This window comes from Camelus bactrianus, chromosome 1, assembly GCF_048773025.1.
Source record: "Camelus bactrianus isolate YW-2024 breed Bactrian camel chromosome 1, ASM4877302v1, whole genome shotgun sequence".
Lineage (NCBI taxonomy): Eukaryota > Metazoa > Chordata > Mammalia > Artiodactyla > Camelidae > Camelus > Camelus bactrianus.
The window spans coordinates 120051189-120073024 of NC_133539.1; the positions used below are offsets into that span (position 1 = coordinate 120051189).

Here is a 21836-nt window from a genome sequence, read left to right on the forward strand (position 1 = left end):
ACAAAATGGTTAAGAGCTATACTTGACCAGATTTTCTAATATAATCTTCAGTCCACCACCTTTAGAAACAGCTTAGATGTTTTGAACTTTTGGTTGGTACTGTAATCTAAATGCAATCTAAATCACAGTTTCTTAATTTGTAATGTTAAAAAAAATTCACATAACTCAGGCTTTAAAAATTGTCCTTGATCATTTTGTCTTTTTCTCCTACTCAGTAGCTAACCAAACTGCTTTCATTGACGCCTTATGTTATATTCAATTCTCTTTTGTTAGTTACCAAATGACTTTTTGATCATTATCCTGCTTGAATAAATTGAATGCTTAGGTCTGCAGAGCTTATTTTGGATTGTGACAAGGTTGTAGAGATATTCTGTCAAGGAAATAGTCATCTCATGCTATAAAGCATTCATGTATTTTAAAAAGCAACGTAAGTACAGGCTATAGAACATCATTGTCACCAAACTCCTTTCTCTGAGCCCTTTTCTCCAGTCTAGTCTGTCACTACTATTTCTTGGCTGAGATTGTTTATATAAAAATAAAGTTATAAAAACAAGCATTTAAATGACCCCTTCTTGGAGTCTACTCCCCGCTAGCTATTTGACAGCTTGTGAAGTGTGGATTTAGAGGCGGGCTTCAAGCCTCGACAGCCTTGGTCGGCTTTCAGGGCCCAGGTGCCCCAGAGTGCAGGTGAAGGGCTTTGGCTTCATAGGTTTGCTTCTTAACAGTGAGTCTTCCACCCAGGCCGTATTTAGGTTTTGCTACCAAGTCTTACTACTTACTGGGATGTGAATTTTTGTCATTTAACCCCACTGGGACTTCCTTTACATGTAAAGTAGAGATGGAGTTTAGCAAATCCTGAGTCAGGAATAATGTTACTCAGGAAAAAAAAAATATCTGCACATACGAAAGAAAGAACAAAGTATCCATAATCCTGCCACTGCTCTAACTAATCTACTGTTGTTGCTTTTTAAGAAAAAAATATTCTGATCATTATTTAACTTAATTAGAATCACATTGTGTGTGTGATGTTTTCCACTTAACACTGTTTCATGCTTTAAAAAAATTAAGTTTCTAAATACCATTCAGGTTCATTGTATGATATAGTCTATATTTTAAATCATTTTATAGTTTAACATGTAGGTTTTAAAAAATACTTTGTTATCAGTGATGCTTCAGTAAAATCTTGATATGTAAATTTTATGGATGTCACATTACTTCCTTATGTCTCCATTCTTGCAAGTAGGAATGCTAGTCAAAGAACTTCGAAAGGTTGATCAAGGCTTTTGATAAATTCTTTTCCCAGAAAAGTCCCAATTTATTCCTGTTATCAGCCTTTGTGGCCTTTGGCTTGACTGTTTCAATAGCATATTGTTTTTCCTCTGTCTTTAGTGTCACCTCATTTTTAGGTCATCCTTCACACCACATCCACAGTGAGGCCACTTAAGATACAAATCTGATTATGTCACTTTTTGACCTAAACATTTTTAGTGGGTTCCCCATCATCATTCTGCAGTTAAAATGTATATGCATTAATGTGGTGTTTCACGGCCCTTCATGGTTTGGCCCCTGCCTAATTTTCCCACCTTCTTTGCTGCAACCCTGCTGTGTGTTCTGTGGACAAGCAGTGGGGAGGGAGCATTCCAGGCAGCGGGAGCAGCGTATGCAGTGGCACAGCTGCATGAACTGACTTGCTGTTGGAACAAGTCGTTTGTATTCATGAAACTGCAAGACAAGACAGTGGTGGGTATCTCCAGTGTTGTGTGCGTCAGTAAAGTTTAGTTGACTAAAAGCAGACAGATAACATTTTATCTGTGAGAAGTGATTGGTGATATAGAGAATTGTTAATCCGGATTTTTTGTTACAAATGGCAGAAATCCCAACTCAAAGTGGCTTAAATGTAAAAGGAATTTGACTGGTCAGGTAGTAGGGATGGTCCGGCAGAGCCCCATCCAGGACTTGGTGATGGAGTCCCCATCAGCCTCACCCTTTTAAAGCTCTGTCCTTTTCTTCTTTCCTCCAGGCAGTTTAGCTTACATTTCCTTATAATCCCAAGAGAAAAAGAGTATTTTCCCTGAAATCTTAGGCAGGAAAGTAAAATCCTGAGGAAGATCCTGTCTGGCTTTGGTTCTGTGTTCCTCCCTGAACTAAACATTGGCTAGAAGTAGGTGATACTCTGGCCAGTCCTGGGTCCTTGTAGGTCTTTGGACCAGAAGCACTCCCTAAAGCCAGGGATTCTTGTGAGAGAACCCATGTCTGCTGCAAGGATGGATGGGGCTGGAGAAGGCAGAGTCAGGAGTGGAGGGACCAGTTAGGAGGTGGTTTTGAGAAGTCAGGTGAGGACTGAAGTGGATCTGAACCAGGTCATTGTGGGTGAAGAGAGTTTAGAAAGATTTTAGGTGAAATGCCTAGAACTTGGCAACTAAGTGGGAGATAAAGTAAGGGAAGGCTTCTAGATAATTCTTCTTGTGTCAGGGCTACTATGTACATGGTGATGTCATTGCTATTAACCAACCTGGGAATTTCAGAAGACGAACACTTTGGGGGAGTGGACTCAAGGTGGAAAGTTGAATTTTGACAGTAAGTCTGAGAGAATATGGAATATGCAGGTGAAATGGCCCATTGAGCATTCAGAAGTTGTGTCTGGAGTTTAGGACTGGGAATAAAGACCTGGAAGTTTCACCTAAATGATGGTTTATGTAATAGAAATAGATGAGCTTGTCCAGGAAGAGATTGTAGACCAGGAGGAGGGAAAGTGGGATGAATAGAAAAGCAGTGTTTAAATATAGGGGGTGGAAGGAAAGCCAAATGACAGGGACTAAAAAAGAAGGTTTAGAAAAATAGGTGAAATTTTTATGGACATGGCAAGAAGACAGTTTAATAAGATCACTGGTGCCCAGTGTTTTGGAGTAGTTGAGAAAAATGAAGATTTACAGTTGGTCATCATTGGTGACCTCAGGGCAGTATCAGCTGAGTGGTGGCTGAGCATGGGATCTGGTTCCAGTATGGAGAGACAAGTGGAAGATGGAGTGGTAGCTTGTTAGGGAGGCAGAGAGGTTTTCTGTAGGCTAAGGAAGAGGGACAGAGACAGCAGTGAGGGACAAATCAGAGTGACATAAGAAAAGGGTCAGAATTGGTAGAGTCAGGTCTGTTAAGAAGATGGAAATATCTTGAATAAACATCCTTTTTCCCTCTGTGCCTACAGGCTCTTCCCATGAGAAGGCCGAGACCCTGAGGTTAGGTTCCTGGTGTGTAAGAAGGGTGTAGTAGGTGACTACTGAGTGAATGAGCGATCAGAGGGGAAAATGGAAAATACAGATATTTGTGGGGGAGAACTGGAAGGAGGGCGAAGGAACCCATCTCCGCTGTCCTCTTTCCCTCTCTGGTGGAATGCCCAGAGATCAAACCTCTCCTGCTTACCTCAAAGCTCTGCTGGGTGGAACCAGTGCCAGGACAGGTGGGGCGTGTCCTTCAGCTAGGAAGGGCTGCTACCGTGGAAGGGAGGGCTGCTTTCCATTTCTGGCATCTTAATTTTGAAAGGGACTTCAAGTCAGATGATACTCAGCTCTCAGCAGCTCAGAAATCCCGCTGGCTTCCTTAACAGCTGCTAATTTCACTTAGCTTAGGTTCTTGATGTGTGGGACGAGCCAGGCTTCCGAGACAGATGGGCCTGGGTTAGAATCCAGTTTCTTCCACCTCTTTGCCATGTGAACTCCAATTTTGACTTGTCCAGCTCACAATTTATCTTGAAATGGGAATTTAAAACTATCTTGCAGGCATGTTGTTACAAACTTAAATGCCTGGAACGGTAGGTAGTTGGGTGACCTGGGATGTTCCTCCCTGCCCTCTGTGAGCAGCCAGCCCTGTTCAGACAACAATGCCAGATTGAAAGCACTGTCGTGTATTGAACCAGAGTTCCCCTTCCTGCTTGTTATTGTTCATTGACCCTAGTTCTTATTTCTAGAACTGTGCAATTTGGTATCCCTTCACAGTGATAGCACTTCAGATAGTTTAAAGCTACCGTGTTCTCCGTGACTCCTTTTCAGACAGAACACCTTCAGAGTCATTGATACTTAGAACATGGTTTTTAGACCCACCATTGTCTGGGAGTTGCGTGTGTTCTGGTCTCATTACTCTGGATGTGGCTTCATCCACGTCTAGTAATTATAGTCTTCCTTTTCCTAGAGGAGAAAAGTGAGATTAATAGGAACCATTTTTGGCATAAAACTTTGATTTTAATTGGTCAAAATCAAAGTGAAATCTTATAGTTTCATATTCTGAAGTATACTATTCTCTTGGGTCGATAGCATTTATGAAATGACTGCCTAAAATTTATCTCAAGATAAATTATTGATGACTGATTTTTTTTCCCTTAAAAAAAAAAAGTCTTTGGAGCCCTCAAAGTATCATCCAGTACTAATGTGTTGTAATTAACTCATAATGGTGGGAAAATTAAACTATTGAAATAAAATGCCAAGATTTGATTTTTCTGTGTAGAAAATAGTGTACTGCTGGTTGCTTACTCACTGGTCATCACTCACTTCCTTCCTTGCCGACCCCCAGTTTTGTTCGGTGTCCCACCTCCATCCTGCATGACTTGGAGAAGCCCTAACAGTGTAAGCCAGTCGTGGTAATCTTCTCTGCCTAGCAGTGATTGTTTAGGAAGGGACATGTGAGCCAAGTCTGGTCACGTATCAGGGAAAGTCAGTTTAGGTAGCTTCTGAGAAAGTCTTCCTTGTCCCTAAAAAGGGAGACGCAGAAGGAAACTCCCCTTTTGCTGGACAAACAGTATGTGTCTGATATGATGCCTTGACGTATAGGAGGCGTCATCTTGTGACTGTGGAGAGAATTAGCCAAAGGGCCATGCTGAGTCTGATGGAAAAGCTGGAAGGCGCCCAGATGTCCTACATGGAAGCATTGAGTAACTGAATCAGTCACCTTGGAGCCACCTTATTTCACTTCTCTTTGTTTATGGTAAGACTCTATTGTTTAAACCAGTTGGGTGTAACATGCTGTTTTATTTTAGTTTGGAATAGCCCTGATGTTAAAGAACAAACATATTTTGATAGTCTGTTGTGCAGAAAAGTAGGTGCTTTATGGAAGGCCCATTAAGATGTAGTGATGGGCCTATTAAGATATCTTAATAGGCCTCATAATATTAGGATCACATTAGAATTGTACTGGGGCAAAGTTTCATAAGTATTCTTGCATTACTGAATGTTCTGATCATGAACAAAACAGACCAAAAAGTCCTGTAATACAATAAGTGAGAGCAGGTTTAACCAGCCAGTTATCCAAGAATGGGCTTGTTATCAGATCTGACAGGGACTTCTTCCCATTAAGGAAATTAAAAATTGACTGCATCTAAAGGAATTCATTTTATTCTGAAATAACATTAAGTTATAAGTGACTTTTTACAAGGTTATCAAGAGCATGAAAATCTATTTATGCAAAAAAAAAAATTCCATGTCTTGAAACACGTTAGAAACACCCTTTCCTTTTTTCAACAATAGAAGCTGCTTCATAAAATTTTAGATAGCACTCTTTAATAAAGGGAACTAAAGAGTATGAAAAATGTAAATTATCTGAGTCATCTCTTGGATTTTAAAGTAGTTACTTTTAGTATTTTTTTGTCTCCACCCTTCTATGGTTTAGAAAGATGTGAATCACTTTCCTTAGTATTTCCCTACTTAGCAAAGGAAGTGGCGTATGCAGTCCCAGTTTGTGTGTGAAATAACTACTGTGCACTGCAGATCTTACTGCACTTGTGGGAATTCCTTGGATGGCTCATGTAATTATTGCTTATAAAGGTAAACATTGGGTAACCATAGCAATTTTATTTTAAATTGAAAATTCTCTCCCTTCAGCTTTTAAAGAACAGTATCTTGGTAACTCCATTTACCCCAGTGTCACCACATTGTAGAAACCAGAATGAATTGCATATAACCTTCCCTCAATTATTTTTTAAAGAAAGACAGAAATTCAGCCTGTTTAAAATAAAAATGTTCTACTCTACTACTTTGTAATATTGGACTTAAGTTGTCTTTGAAACAGTTGCTGAAAGATTGTTCATAATGCAAATAAAAATGTAATTATATTTCAGAGAATGTATTTATCGTGGGCCTAGGAAACCTAAGTCACATGCCAGACATGCTGCTAGTTAACATAAATTCCAGCTCAAAATTATACTAATAAGAGATCAAATAGGATATTTTTCCAAATACAGAATGTAAAAAACTTTAATTCAGTCTGGCCTTCCAGTCCAGTCTGAATGATGAATATTTTTGCTTCATTTCATACTACTTGTTGATGTAATCAAAAGAGTGAAGAAAATAATCTAACTTCTAAAAATACTGATTAAAGTAAGTAAGTAAATAAATAAATAAAAATTAAAAAATGATTTAAATAAATCAGTTTAAACCAACTGGTTTAAACAATAAATACAGTGCTGCGTGCTTGATAATAGAATAGGTCCCCCCCCCCCCCAGTATTTTTGGCATGTTGAATATATTCTAGAAAACTACCTGTATTGTTATATTTGGCTTGTTAAAATTTTTTGCTTGCATACTTTTTAAAGAAAATAGTTACTTTCCTCAAGATTGAAGTCTGACCTTAAGTTCTCTTACATAACTCTTGAACCTGCACTCTTCGAAAGCCCGTTCCTCTCCTGTCTTAACGGAAGCTCAGCGTTTTCTAAGTCTGTGCTTCTCCGGGGTCTTCTCAGGTGTAGCCGTTCCTGTGCTCGCGGCCAGTACGCCTTGGGGAATGTTGCTGTCTGCCTGCCTGTAAACCCGTCCTCCTTCTGAGGCACCTGCCGTCTGGCTGGGCGACCTGCGGCCCTGCGGCTCTTTCACTCCCCGTTCCCTCTGGATCCGTGTCCTCTCCATCGTCCAGGTGACTTCATTTCTTACCAGGCGACACTTCGAACATCATGCTTCTCAGTTTAACAGCCTCTACGCCGGTGACCATCTGCACTTGGCTCTGACCACAAACTCCAGTGACCCCATCCCACCACTGGCTGGTGTACTGAAACTACCTTTTTTTCTGTGTTGTTATTATTATCCAGCATAGAACCCATGACTCGTTTCAACTGCTAAACACCCACCTCTACTCCTTTTCAACTTTATCCTTTCTCTTCCACTTACTAGTCGCCTACATCAACTCCTCCCTCCTGTGTGAAGGGTGCAGATGCTCCCTTCATGCCTCATCTGCATTCTGATCTTCCCCTCTCTTTCTGCATCTGTGCGCTCTTCTTTCATCACTATTTTTCAGTTGTTCCACTTTTCTTTTTTCTTAAAGTGTTGTCTTGCAGTCCATGAACATAGGATATCTTTCCACTTATTAATGGCATTTTTAATTTCTTTCATCTGTGTTAGTGATTTTCAGTTTACACATCTTTTACCTCCTTAGTTAGGTTTATTTCTAAGGATTTTATTGTTTATGAAGTTTCCTTTTCAGTATAGAAATGAAACTTATTTTTGTTCAGTTTGTATCCTGCACTTTGACTGAATTCATTAATTAGTCCTGACACTTCCTTTGTGGAGTCTTAAGGGTTTTCTGCATTAGATCATGCAGCACAAGACCTGTGAACAGGGACAGTTTTACTATTTCCTTTTTGATTGGAATGCCGTTTGTTTTTCTTGCCTAACTGATCTGACTAGGAATTCCACTACTGTGTTACGTAGAAGTAGCAAGAGTGAACATTCTTGCCATTTTCCTGATCTTAGAGAAAAGCTTTCAATCTTTCACCATTGAATTTGTGGGCTTTTCATATATGGCCCGTATTAAGATAATTTCCTTCTGTTCCTAGTTTGTTTCAAGTTTTTATCATGAAAGGGTGTTGAATTTTGTCACGTTTTTTCTGTGTCTGTTGATATGATTGCAGTCTTTTTTTATCCTTCATTGTCTTAATGTTGTGTGTCACATTAATTGAGTTTTGTGTGATGAACCATGGTTGCAGGCCTGAGTTAAGTCCCACGTAGTCATGGTGCATGTTTCTTTTAATGTGCTGTTGAATCTGGTTTGCTAGTATTTTGTGGAGGACTTTTGCACCTGTGTTCGTCGGGAATATTGACATGTAATTTTCTTGCAGTGTCTTTATCTGGCTTTGGTATCAGGGTGATTCTGGTTCATAAAAGGAGTTTAGAAATTATTCTTCCTCCAGTTTTTGGGGAGAGTTTGAGAAGGATTGGCATTATTTCTTTAAATGTATGGTAGAATTCAGCTGTAGAACCATGTGGTCCTGGGTTTTTCTTTGCTGGGAGGTTTTGATTACTGATGCAGTCTCTTTTCTAGTTATAGGTCTGCTCATATTTTCTATTCATGATTCAATCTTGGTTAGCCAGTATGTGTTTAAGTACTTATCCTTTTTTAGTTTGCACAGTTTGCTGGCATATAATTGTTTATAGTAGTCTCTCGTATTTTTTTCCCCCTGTGGCATCAGTTGTAATGTTTCCTCTTCCATTTCTGATTTTACTGAGTTTTCCTTTTTTTCTTAGTCTTGCTAAAGGTTTGTCAGTTTTGTAATTTTCTTCCTATTTTTCTGTTCTCTATCTTGTTTATTTCTGCTCTAATTTTACGTTCTTTTCTTTCTTTTGCTAACTTTGGCCTTACTCTGTTCTTTTCCTAGTTCCTTGAGGTGGAAAGCTAGGTTGTTTGAGATCTTTCTTTTTTAATGTGGGTGCTTTATTGCTATAAACTTCCCTCTTAGTACTTTTACTATATTTCATGTGTTTTTGTTTTGGTCTTAAGATATTTTTTAATTTCCTTTTTGATGTCTTCTTTGACCCACTGGTTGTCAAGAGTGTGTTTAACTTCCACATTTTCTAGTATTCTTTCTGCTGTGGATTATTAGTTTCTTCTTAAATTTGTTAAAATTTATTTTGTGGCCTAAGATGTGAGCTGTCGAGAATGTTCTGTGTTTGCCTGAGAGGAATGTATATTCTGCTGCTGCTGGGCGGAATGCTCTGTATTGGTCTGTTCGGTCTATAGCAGTCCATTTTGAACTGGTAACTTTAGTTTCATACAAAAACTGTACACTTCTTCCTACCTACACTTTGTTATTGATGTCACAGTTTACGTATTTTTATGTTGTATATCCATGAATGTATTTTATAGTTAGTCATGGCAGAAATATTTAGGAAACATCAACTGAGGCCATTATCTCTAAAGTGGTTATTTTCCTGTAGAACATTCTAACAAAAGGTATTCATATTAGTGATTCTGAGCCGCCATAACAGTCTCAAGTATGTTCTTTTCCTTAAGACAGTAATGTAGATAGCATATTTAAGGACGAAAAGTTAGTCCTTAGAGGTTTAATACGGTGTTGTACGACATGATAGTCACTAGCCCAGTGTGGCTGGCTTCTGTAACTGAGGAACTGAATTCTGAATTGTGTTTCATTGTCTTAGTTATTGGGAAACTTTTAAGTATGTTTGAAACAACTTGAGCATGTATATTTATATTCTCAACTGTAAAATTTATGAAATCTGAATAGAAATCAGTTATTTCCAATGGAAGTTCTATGTTTTCATTGAGATATGCTGTAAGTATAAAATACACAGCAAATGTTGAAGGCTTAGTTTAAAACGTAAAATATCCGATAACTTTATGTTGATTACAAGCTGATAAAATATTTTGGATATATTTAATTACACAAAATATTATAGTTAATCTTACCTGTTTCACGATTTTAAAATGTGTTTACTGGAAATATTTTAGGTTACCTAATTTTAGGCTCACTTTATATTTCTATTAGATGACATTTATCTACACTTTGGATGGCTAAACCATAATTCTTGCATTGTAAGTTTTACTGTTAAATAGTTTTAGGGTTTCAACTATTTTTTTACTCAGAAATACGATCAAGAGTAAGTTTTGATATTAAATGTTCTAGCTGGTAGACCTTTGGTTTCTTGAGAAGACACCCTTCTAGTAAATTAAAGGAGGGAAAATTAGTGACAGTGAAGTTGTTACAGATAGCTTTGTAAAAGACACCTTTTTTTAGAGTGGACAATTAGAAGGTATCTTTACATATCAGTTACAATTAAATTCATGTGCTGCACTCTTTTAAAAATTTTTAAGCTTTTCTTTGGTGGGGAAGAGGTAGTTCGGCTTATTTTATCTATCTATCTACCTATCTATCTAAGAGAGGTACTGGGGATTGAACCCAGGACCTTGTGCATGCTAAGCATGTGCTCCACCACTGAGCTCTGCCCTCTCCCCCATATGCTGCCCTCTTACCAATAACTGAATTAGTGGCAGGTATAGTCTATACCTCTTTAGTCTTCTATATGTACTGCCTTTTACTGTCTTTTGGATTCTTACCTTGTGCTTGTTACTTTTCTCATGTATGATGGAGTACTTCATGCAGGCTGCATAGTCTTTTTTCTGCCAGCTTTATTTAGGGATAATTGACAAGGAAAGAGTGTGTGTTTAAGGTGTACAACATGACAGTTTGATACACATACACATCATGAAGTGGTTACTGCAGTCAAGCTAAAAGTGCAAATCCATCACTTTATGTAGTTATTTTGTGTATGTGTGGTAAAAACACAAGATCTACTTTCAGTAAATTCAGAATATATGTACAGTATTGTTAACCGTAGTCACCATACTGTATGTTGGATCCCTAGAATTTATTCATCGTAAAACTGAAAGTTTGTACCCTTTGACTAACATCTCCCCATTTCCCCACCCTCAGGCTTCTGGCAACCTCCATCCTACCCTCTCCTTCTCTGAGTTCAACTTTTTTAGATTCCACATACAAATAGAATCATACAGTATCTGTCTTTCTGTGTCTGGCTTATTTCACTTACCTTAATATCCTCCAGGTTCATCTGTGTTGTTGGAAATGGCACAATTGCCTTCATTTTTACTGCTGAGTAGTATTCCATCATATATACATATACCACATTTTCTTTATCCATTCATCTGTCAGTACACACTTAAGTTGTTTCCATATCTTGGCTTTGTGAATAATGTTGTATTGAACCTAGGAGTACAGAAGTCCCTTTGAGATAACTTGCTTAATTTCCTTTGGGTCTATACCCGGAAATGAGATGGTAGGATCCTGTGGTAGTTTTATACTTAACTTTCTGAAGAAGCTCCATACTGGTTTTCATGGTAGCTGTAGTATACATTCCCATCAGCAGTGCACAAGGGTTGCCCTTTCCCCACATCTTCCCACCATGTTGTCTCAGTGTTTTGATGCTACCTGTCCCAGCAGGTGTAGAGGGAAATCTCATGGTTTTGCTTTGCATGTTCGTAATGATTAGTGATGGCTGAGCCCCTTTTGTTGTTGTCATCTACCTATGGGCCATTTGTAGTTCTTTAGAAAGATACCTGTTTAGATTCTTAGCCCATTTTGAAAATCAGGTTATTTTTTTCCTTCTACAGTTTCTCACCGTTTGCCGTTACATAATATTTATTGGTGTGTAAAGCTTCATTAGAATAAGGATTGACTATTTACTCGTAATTTTATTTCCTCAGTCTAGCAGAAAGCCTGGCACATAGTAGACGATGAATAAATACACAAGAATGGATGAGTCATCGACTGACTGGATCTTACTGAGCCTCCGTTTCCCATAGATAACTGTGTAACAGTACCCACCAGTGGTGACTGAAGATTCAGTGGCAGTGTGTGTGATAAGTTTTGTTTCCTCTTCCCTTTGCTGACTTTCCTTTGCTTACCCAGGATAATAGAGTGAATTGTTCTTCAGGCTGTTTTCTGGTCAGTTACTGTGTTTATTATGTGTTGTAGCTAGTGTTTATAATTCATTTCATTTATTGAGAAGGTAAGTGGCCTCACTGTGCTGGAGTACAGGATGTAGAACAGAGCTGGAAGGGTATACATACACCCACTGACTGATGATTAAAGGGAGAGCAAGATTATCACCTAGAGTCAGGTTCTGCTCCATGCAGTAAGAGACTGAAAAATCACGACTTAAACAAGGTACAACTTCTCATCTCTCTCTTACACAGAAGTCAGGAAGTAGTCAGACCAGGGTTTCCATGGCAGTTCTGTCCCATGAAGTGCTCAGGGACCTAGGCCCTCTAGCCTTCTGTTCCACTACCCTAGATTCTGGTCCTTGTTTGGTTTCAGATTGTGGCCATGGAACTCATCCATGTTCCAAGAAGCAGGATGGATATGCCACCTGTCCTTTTAGGAGGTTTTCTGGAAGCCACACAGCACCCCTGCTTAGAATGCTGGTTAGAACTTTGTCCTGCAGCTCCTCACTGTAAGGAAGGCTGGGAAGATACTGTCTGTCCTGTGAGACTCTGTACTTACTTAAAAACCTTAATGTTCTGGTTGAATGGAAAATGGCAAGAATGGATGCAGAATACAGGTCTTTGCAAAGAAGGCATCAGGTTAATATGTTAGCATGATAACATATTATGCAATATATAGTAATAGTGAGAGCGTTAATTTATTATTTATTATCATTATAACATACTGGTCAGGTGAAAATACTCGAGATCTTCAGATAACAGTGCTTGTCATTTTGGAAGTATGATCAAGTGCACATTTTTTTTAAATGGCCTAGTCGATAAATCCATTACATGTAGAGAATTAAATGTTATCTCTTATAGGGATTTTGCATTCATAATTTAAAATATATACAGTGACTTTTTTGCAGTGGCACAAGGAGATCTCTTACTGCATGGAGCAGAACCTGACTCTAGGTGATAATCTTGCTCTCCCTTTAATCATCAGTCAGTGGGTGTATGTATACCCTTCCAGCTCTGTTCTACATCCTGTACTCCAGCACAGTGAGGCCACTTACCTTCTCAATAAATGAAATGAATTATAAACACTAGCTACAACACATAATAAACACAGTAACTGACCAGAAAACAGCCTGAAGAACAATTCACTCTATTATCCTGGGTAAGCAAAGGAAAGTCAGCAAAGGGAAGAGGAAACAAAACTTATCACACACACTGCCACTAGAGAGCAGCTGTTTCCTAATTCCCACCCTCCCCGGCGTGCTTCCACCTCATTTGCTTTATATATATACATGTATGTATTTTTACTGAAGTATAGTCAGTTTACAATGTTGTGTCAATTTCTGGCTTACAGCATAATGCTTCAGTCATACGTGAACATACATATACTCGTATTCATATTCTTTTTCACCATAAGTTGCTACAAGATATTGAATGTAATTCCCTGTGCTGTGTAGTGTGAATTTGTTGTTTATCTATTTTATACATATTAGTTAGTATCTGCAAATCTTGAACTCCTAGTTTATCCCTTCCCACCCCTTTCCTCCCCTGGTAACCATAAGTTTTCTATGTCTGAGAGTCTCTTTCTGTTTTGTAATTAAGTTTTTTTGCCTTTTTTTTTTTTTTTTTTTAAGATTCCATGTGTAAGTGATATCATGGTAGTTTTCTTTCTCTTTCTGGCTTACTTCACTTAGAATGACATTCTTCAGGTCCATCCATGTTGTTGCAAATTGCATTATTTTATTCTTCTTTATGGCCGAGTAGTATTCCATTGTATAAATATACCACAACTTTATTCAGTTATCTGTTGATGAACATTTAGGTTGTTTCTGTGTCTTGGCTATTGTAAATTGTGCTGAACATCTGATACAACTTAGTAAGAAAAAAAAAACCCAATCCAAAAATGGGCAGAAGATCTAAACAAGCAATTCTCCAATGAAGACATACAGATGGCCTATAGGCACATGAAAAAATGCTCAATATCATTAATTATTAGAGAAATGCAAATCAAAACTACAATGAGGAACCACCTCACACCACTCAGAATGGCCATCATTCAAAAGTCCACAAACTGTAAATGCTGGAGAAGGTGTGGAGTAAAGGGAACCCTCCTACACTGTTGGTTGGAATGTAGTTTTGTGCAACCATTATGGAAAACAGTATCGAGATGCCTCAAAAGACTAAAAATAGACTTACCCTATGATCCAGCAATCCTACTCCTGGGCATGTATCCAGAGGGTACCTTAATTCAAAAAGATACATGTGCCTCATTTGCTTTTAAATCTGTTCATAAGCCTTTTCTGAAGTATATGGACTAATGAGGCATGTTTTCAAGAAGATTGTTCAGGATTCTTGAACTGTGAGAAATGTTTCTGAAACATGATTTGAACTCACTTCCTTACCATCTTTTGCCATAAGCTTTTTATTTTTTAATACTCAGAGACTAGTTTGGCACAGAGTGACCACTTAGTATACCCTAGATAAAATATTTTATTCTATAATAATCAACATGGAGTTCACGGATTTGTAAGATAGGAGGAGCTTTGGGTTGACTATGCAGAAGGGAAAAATCAATTGTGTCAACAAAAGAAATTCTGTTGTAACAAAACTGGGAACCTAAAGGGAATCTTTGAGAATGTTAAACTTTTTATCAGTAAAGTGAACGTTTTAAACCAGCTTTTCCATTAAGTGACTGTGTGAAGAGCAGGAGTAACTTTTAGATGGGATACATTTTAGCGTAAAGAATGAAAGAACTGTTAAGTTGTCCGGTTGAAATTGTTGGCTTCTTACGAAGTTAACCTAATTTGGCCTAAAAAGTAAATGCCTGAAGAAGAAACCACACCCCCTTGCCATTGTTCAACTGAAAGACTTCAAAACAATTTGCACAACCTCTGTCAATGATTTTTCATCATAAGTACTTTCTCCATTCCTAATTTCTTAAATGCGTATTTACCTGTTTCCTCTTCCTTTAAGATGTGAGCTCATTGAGATGAGGGGCCTGTCTCATTCAGTAGGAGATAGAAAACAGTGCTGTGTGGTGCTGTTAATGTATATAAGATCTCGTATTTTTGTAATTTAATATGTCACGGGCCAGGACTCTTAACCCTTTCTCTTTCTCTAGACTGTAAAATACAGTGAATGTGGAAGAATGCAGAAACCGGTAGTCCTACTTCTTGTCAGATTTCCTGCTCCCTCCCCCAGGAACACTTAATAAACACTGGTCTGGCTCCTGGAGTGTGAAGACAGGCTTCTCACAGGCTCTCTAGAGGCCTGAGAAGGGTGGCGACCTAGTAACTGAATGGGATCTCCAGACACCAGTCTGAGTCACCTTACCAGTAGGGAGGAGGTTGTCAAAGTCCCCCCTTTTTTTCTCACTGGCTTCACTAGGGATATTTTTCAACTACCCTAAGTATCCATAATAAAATTATTTTTATTTTAAACTTCACTGTGAATAACATTGTAGATTCTGTTTGTCCTTTAATAGATGTTGAAATGGTTCATGGAAAGGTGAAATAAGTTGCTCATGGTCACACAATTAGGTTTGTTGGTGAGAAGCTGGATTAGAGAGTCCAGGCCATTTGGCCACAGAGCCTGTCTCCTCAGTCACTATGCTGCTGTTGCAGTATTTCTCCTGGAGACAGATCCCTGCAGATGATTATTCTTAAAAGTCCAAGAAATTTAGACCCAGGGAATTTAACCAACTTGCCCAAGAACACAGTAAGTAAAGAATGGAATCAGAATTTGAGCTCCAGGCAGGCTGACTCCCGAGCCCTTGGTGGTGGCTGTCCTCAGTGTCATTGTCTTACTGCTGTCAACTCTGCTGTCAAGTCGCTCACCTGCTGGGGGCACAAGGCTCCTTCTGCTGCACCTTAACGCCCCCCATCCCATGTTCACTGACTAAAATGTAGGAATCCTCTCCTTGCTGTCTTTTATAATTTTTGCCATTCTATTCCAGAGTCTTGTGACATAATAAAGGTTATTTCAGTGACATTATATACGGGTGGAAGAAATTGGAAGGAAACAGTATGTGTGTAACCATAGTCCCTGCCTTCAAGGAGCTTGCTTTCTGGTTGAGAAAAACCTAAGTGTGGAAGTTGACCTAGAACAAGAAAACAGGGTGTACCTGCGTAAGTCTCAGTAGGTGACCTTAGACACCAGATACTTTGGAACAAGTTAAAATTGTCTATATAAAGAAATTTTGTTTTGCGGGGGGAAAAAACCCCTGATGATAGAATATAGGATACTGTTACTTTAGTGGTTTCATTTCCAGTTGCTTCAGATATCAAGGTGATATTTTTAATTTAGCCATGTGTAGTGATTAACATCATTTTGTATGTCAGAATATTTGCATGTCTTTAATTTGGCTTAAAACCATTTATATATTTTAAAATAACTATGGGAATTGTTAGTGTATTTTAGTATTTTGTTGCAGTTATGTTAGGTTATAGGTTTTTTTCATAAATAGATACTTAATGGTTTTTGTTCTTAAATTCTGATATTATCTATATCATGCTGGGTTTTTTCTTTTTATATTTTGATAAGTAAACTGGCTTAAACATGTGAGGTAACACTAGCCCTGAAATACCTATTTATTTAGTTTAGTTTAGTTTAGTTTAGTTTTTCTTTTTCTTTTCTTTTTTTAAATTGAAGTACCGTCAGTTACAGTGTGTCAATTTCTGGTATACAGCACAATGTCCCAGTCATGCATATACCTACACATATACATTGAAATACCTATTTGAAAATAACCTGTTTGGGAGTATTATCACAGTAAATGGTATGTTCCTTTGTTACCTAAATTTCTCACAGTCATAGATTATTTATCTTTTAAGATCACTTTTCTAGTCTAGTGTTGTAGGTGACAAAGATCTTAGAAGAGTGTGTGCGTATAATGAGTGGAAGCAGAATAGTTGAGAAAGAGCTTGTGTTTGTAATTAGGCACAACTTTACTAATTTGTCTGACTTTGGATATAACACTTAGTTTCTCAGTCTGTTTTTCCCTCTGTGCAGTGGGAATGTAGCAGGGTCGTTGTGAATATTAAATGGAAATGTATAACACTTAGCACATCGTAAGTGTGCCAGAATAATTGTTACATTTGTTAATTAAAATGCTGGTTGATAGAACAAAGAACAAAGATGGAAGAGGAACCATGGTATTTTCTTTGTAATTTTTCTCTTGGGAAATAAATATCCCCGTCCTTGAGTAAACAGAGAAAGGGAGAGGAAACAGAGAATGCCAGCTCTAAATTGATTGTTTTTTGACATTTTGACTCTTACTTGTAGCTTTGGGGTAATTAATTTTATAGGGAGGGAGAAGATTCTTTGCTTTGTGTTTCCCTGTAACTTTTTGACGTACAGATAATTCACTACCAAGGACTTGAAGCAGTTGTTTTATGTAGTAGCTGTTTAACAGATTTAAAGGTTTTTATTCCACATCCAGATGGGAAGGTAGAATTGCTTCACTTCTTTTGTGAAAATTCAAATGATCAGTATAATTTTAGAATTAATTTTTCTCTTTGAAAATATGACTTGATTGATAAAATTCAGCAACTTAGAAATTATTAGTGAATCTTAAATTTCTCTTGTTTAAACTCTGCATTCTTGAGTGTAACATACATCTAGTAGATTAAAAATGGTTAAAAAAGAAGAAGAAAACGTTAGGTTCATGGTATTTATATTCTCAGAAAATACTTCTCCTTGGTCTCTCATTCTGGGATTCACAGCAGACATTCTTAGGGCAGCTGTCACTATAGGGTTAAACATTTGCTATATTGTAACATACGAAAGCAGTTAAGCTGTTTGGAATTGTTTACTTGCTAAGGCCAGTGTTAGTCAGCAGAGGCAGTACACCAGATTTCCTTGTGGCTTTTAGTGGAAAATGTTAAAAGCGCACTCATTTTTCAGTTATAGAATTTTTTAGTTTGATCTGGATTAGTCATAGAACTGGCATGAACCTTCTAATTGTGAAGGCTGTCCAAATGCACTATTTTTTCTGCTGCTAGAGGAAGTCACATCCCGAGCAGTAGCTCAGCTCTCTGCGAAGTGTTACATGTGAGCATTACTAGGCGTTTCGTCCTGCGGTTCTGCAGTCTTTGCTCTTCAGACTGTTGCTCAGTTGGAGTGCTCCTGTGGGGCCGATTCTGAGGTTCTGTATTTTCTAAGGACCTACTCGTTTGGAGGTGTCCGTGACGTTTTGCAAGATCATCTGAGGAACAGGAGGGCGTCTGAAAAGGGCCGCTGAGGATAGCTGTAGCGGTTTTCACGGTGGAAGGAAACTACATTGGCACAGAGGCAGACGACTGAATAAAGTAGCTGGCTCAGAGAAGATGCACAGTCTGCTGTTTCTTCCTCTGAATGAAGACTGTTTCATGGAAGCTGTATTCATGTGGAGATCAAAGAAAACACTGGAATGATAAACTACGGGAGCTTTTCCCCCCATCTCTCTCTCTCTCTCTCTTTTTTTTTTTAACACGAAAAGCCTTCTGGAGCAGTAATCTGAGCTCAGATGCCTTCTAATTCCTTCACAGCCTGCCTGCTCCATTAGGATTCTCCGCTCCACGTTCTACTGGAGCCCGTGCCCTTCTGCTGGGGCCGCCAGACAGCCGCCTGATGGGGGAGGACTGAATGCGCTGCCTCTCCTGGTCTGTTGAGGGGGATAAAGCTGACTGTTTCTTCTCGTAGATGGGGTGTCTGGATTCATAAAGCTGTATCTAGTACCAAGAGTCCCATTGTCTCCTGGGGTCTGACTCATCGCATGTAAATGCACTGCAGCGTTGCTGTTAATGCAGAGTGCTGGGTTTTTTTCTTTCTGAAACACAGAAAGAATTGTCACCCTCTGAGCAACATTTTAAGAATTTGTGTTGAGCTCTAGATGTATTTCTTTTTTTCTGGATAGTATCTGCATTAAGCCAGTGAAGCTGAAGAAATGAAGACAAACTAGAAGTGGAAACAGAACAGTGAGATTTTATTTTTTATTTTCAGTCATAAGCAAGCCAGCTGCTGGTAACTATATGACCTTGCAGGCGAGAGTGGGTCTAGCTGTAGTCATCTCTGTCAGCGGTTGTTTCTCATCCTGCAGCGAGTGGTGTTGTCACCCAAAACAATGATTTTTTTATGCAAGTAAATTTCTGTGAAACAGAGCAATATAACTATTTTGGTAGGGGAAAAGTATTTTTGAATGAGCTTGTGCTGGACTCAGTTTTAGCTACTGTCATGTTGATGTGAAATTTCTTTCAAGTGTTACAGGAACCCAACAGAAAATAATAGAATTTTGTTGTTTGGGGGAAGTTATAAGTTACGTCGTTATCATTTTAAACTTCAGTTTTTCCGATAGTGGTTATTAACTTTAAAAAACCAGCCACGCTATTCAGAGAATGATTCTAAGTGTCGTACAGAAGAGGAGGAAAAACTACTTGTGCTCTTCGAACTGTGACTTTTATCACACAGCTTAGAACTCAGGGTTTAAAGGAGCGAATGAGTCGAGTGTGCATTGTAGTTTTGGAGGAGGTAGAAGATGAGTCTCCTGCATTCGTTTCTGAGTTGCCACGGGAAAGTAAATCCCTGCCTTCTCCACCTCTGGGAAATGTGTTGGTAAGATATGAGCGTTTATATGTTTACTGTATTCTACTGGACTTGTAGCATAAATTTTACTTTTTAAGAATAAGCATAAGTTAATTTCCACACATTTCATTAAAAACCCAAATTAAAGCAATATAGATGTGTGAACATGATACAATGTTACTTGGGTATAAAACTCACACATTTCTGATTTTCACTTTTTCAGATATTTAAATAACACTTCAGATTTTACCTCAATCTCTTAAACAGACTTTTTAAAAAAATAATTTGAGAATAGTAGTTATAGCAACCACATTTCTGTTTTTATTTTGTGGTTTTAAAAACTGATGTAACAAGAATGAGGAACTGTATGTTTTAGGAAAGGTTGACTACTGCCAGCCACACCGGAGGCACAGCCTTTTCCGTAATGAATTTTATGTATTTACATGCAAGGCTGTTAATGAAAAAGACTCAGACCTCATCTTTAACCTTATTTTTAATGCTGTTGTCAATTGACTTCTTGTTTGACTAGCATGACATGATACCTTATCAGAGAGGCTGTGTCATTGGTTAAGAAGTTGTTACATTTAGAGATCCACGTGTCTGCCTCTTCATGGTATTCAGGTATATAATCATTTTTGGTCTTTGAATAGTAGTGATTTCTCATCAACTGCCAGATTGTCTTTCCTGGGATTTTTTGTCTCTATACATGTAATGCTAACCCATGCAAGGTACTCTGGGCCCCCAAGCAGAACTTCGCAAGGAGACCTTCCTTTGTGGGCCTCCACGTGGGCGAGAACTGCTTGTTTGACAAGTTGTATCCCACAAGTAGATGTCGAGATGTCACACTTGTATTTGGAAGAGACTTCCTTTTTACCATATATATAAACCCACTCCTCTCATATGAAATCGAATCTGACATGTTTATTATACTATCTAATTTTGGTCATACTGAATTGATGATCATGCTGAATTTTTTTTAATTATTAGGACTTCTTTTTTTCCCCAAGGAGGAATCCTGGACATTCATATGATTTGACTTCATGAAACTTGGTTCATGTCAGAAGCCAAGTGATGAATTGTTATGATAGTGAAGAAAATCTTTAGATTTAAAAGTTATCTTTAGAATCATCCATGTGGTGTGATTAATGTTTTTATTACTCTCTTGTATTTTAGCCATCACTGGTGCAAGCTATATTTAATGGAGATCCTGATGAAGTCCGAGCACTAATATTTAAGAAAGAAGATGTTAACTTTCAGGTAAAACAATTTCACTGATACCAGCCTTGAAACCTACTTTTAAAAACTCTCCTGGAGTTATGATTTTTGTTCAAGGACATAACACAATTCTGTAGCAGTTGTTTTAAACGAGGGTAAAAGGGTCTTAAGGCAAAAAGGAAGGGACTGGACATATATATTCAGGGTAGTGACTAAAAGCACAAGAAAACTAGGAGCCAGTGAGGGTTTTTTGTTCCCCCAGCCTTTTCTTTGAAATTTTTCACAGAAAAGTTAAAAAAAGATACTCTGAATACTCGTTTACCCTCCACTTAGGTCCAGGATTGATGACGTTTGCCACATTTGCTTTCTCTCTCATATTTACATGGATTGCATTTATGCTACACATACATTTTTTTCTCTCTTTTGCTGAATCCCATTTGAAAGTAAGTTTCAGACATCATGACACTTCACTGTTGGATACTTGTGTGCATTTCAGATGAGTGTTCTTTTTTGTGTACTTGAAAGGAGAGACCTACCTGTCTGTTATATATCTAACTTGATTGTGAGATCGAAGTAGCTTTCTGTAAATTGTCATGGTAAAGACGATACATGAAGGCTCATCTTTTTGGGTCTGGCAGTGAACAAAGACATGTTGTTTGAAAATCCTCCAAACTTCTAAAGATACAGTGGATTTAACATTCAGGGCTGGCATGAGGGACATATTTAGGAAGAGTGGGTATAATGGATAATTTCCTTCTGTGTGTGTGTCTCCAGTGGCCAAACTTTAATTTACTAAAATAAGGCTGAAAATACATAATTAATTATAATAAGATCTAACTTCTTAATGTATGTATTTTTACTGAAAGTAAATATTTTCAGTACCTTTTCCATACATAGTTCGGTCCTCTGAATGATGGCGGGTGGGGAGAGGTCATGATTCATAAAGTCCCCATAGCAACAGCAAAACAGATGACCTGGAATTGATCGCCGGGTTCTAAGAAAGCCATACCCACAAGCTCATCTCCAGCTCGTATCTTTGCTCCATCCTTCCAGACAGCACCGCTCTGAGCACTTGACGTTCAGTAGAGGTAGAAGTACTTACCTTCTTTTTAAAGACTGAACGATCCAAATAGATTTGAATCTTTAGCTAAAACAGTGCATTCTAACATTGGAGAGTAATCAAATAGTACTGGTACTTTTTTTTTCTTAAGCCTTCCTAAGAGAATTCCATTTAAGTTCATATTTATTGGAAACATGCACCTAATCCAGGATTTACTTTAAATGGAGTGCTGGTCACTTTACCTAATTGCAGTCCTGGAGAGTCTACTTTTCTTAAA

At 38.1% G+C, this 21836-nt stretch overlaps 1 protein-coding gene across 11 annotated transcripts in view; it reads left to right on the plus strand.

The window, feature by feature from the left end:
• ANKRD28 (ankyrin repeat domain 28) overlaps positions 1–21836 on the plus strand; it is a 221600-nt gene that overhangs the window by 109335 nt on the left and 90429 nt on the right. For 8 of the 11 annotated variants that reach the window (XM_074372036.1, XM_074371999.1, XM_074372009.1 and 5 more), the window contains one exon: positions 20458–20541. The exons of 1 other annotated variant lie outside the window; for it this stretch is intronic. In XM_074372036.1, coding sequence (XP_074228137.1) covers positions 20458–20541 — 84 coding nt within the window. Of the gene's footprint in view, positions 1–17766; positions 19315–20457; positions 20542–21836 lie in introns of those variants that run through there. 2 more of the 11 variants (XM_010966037.3, XM_045524872.2) reach the window with 2 other exon arrangements.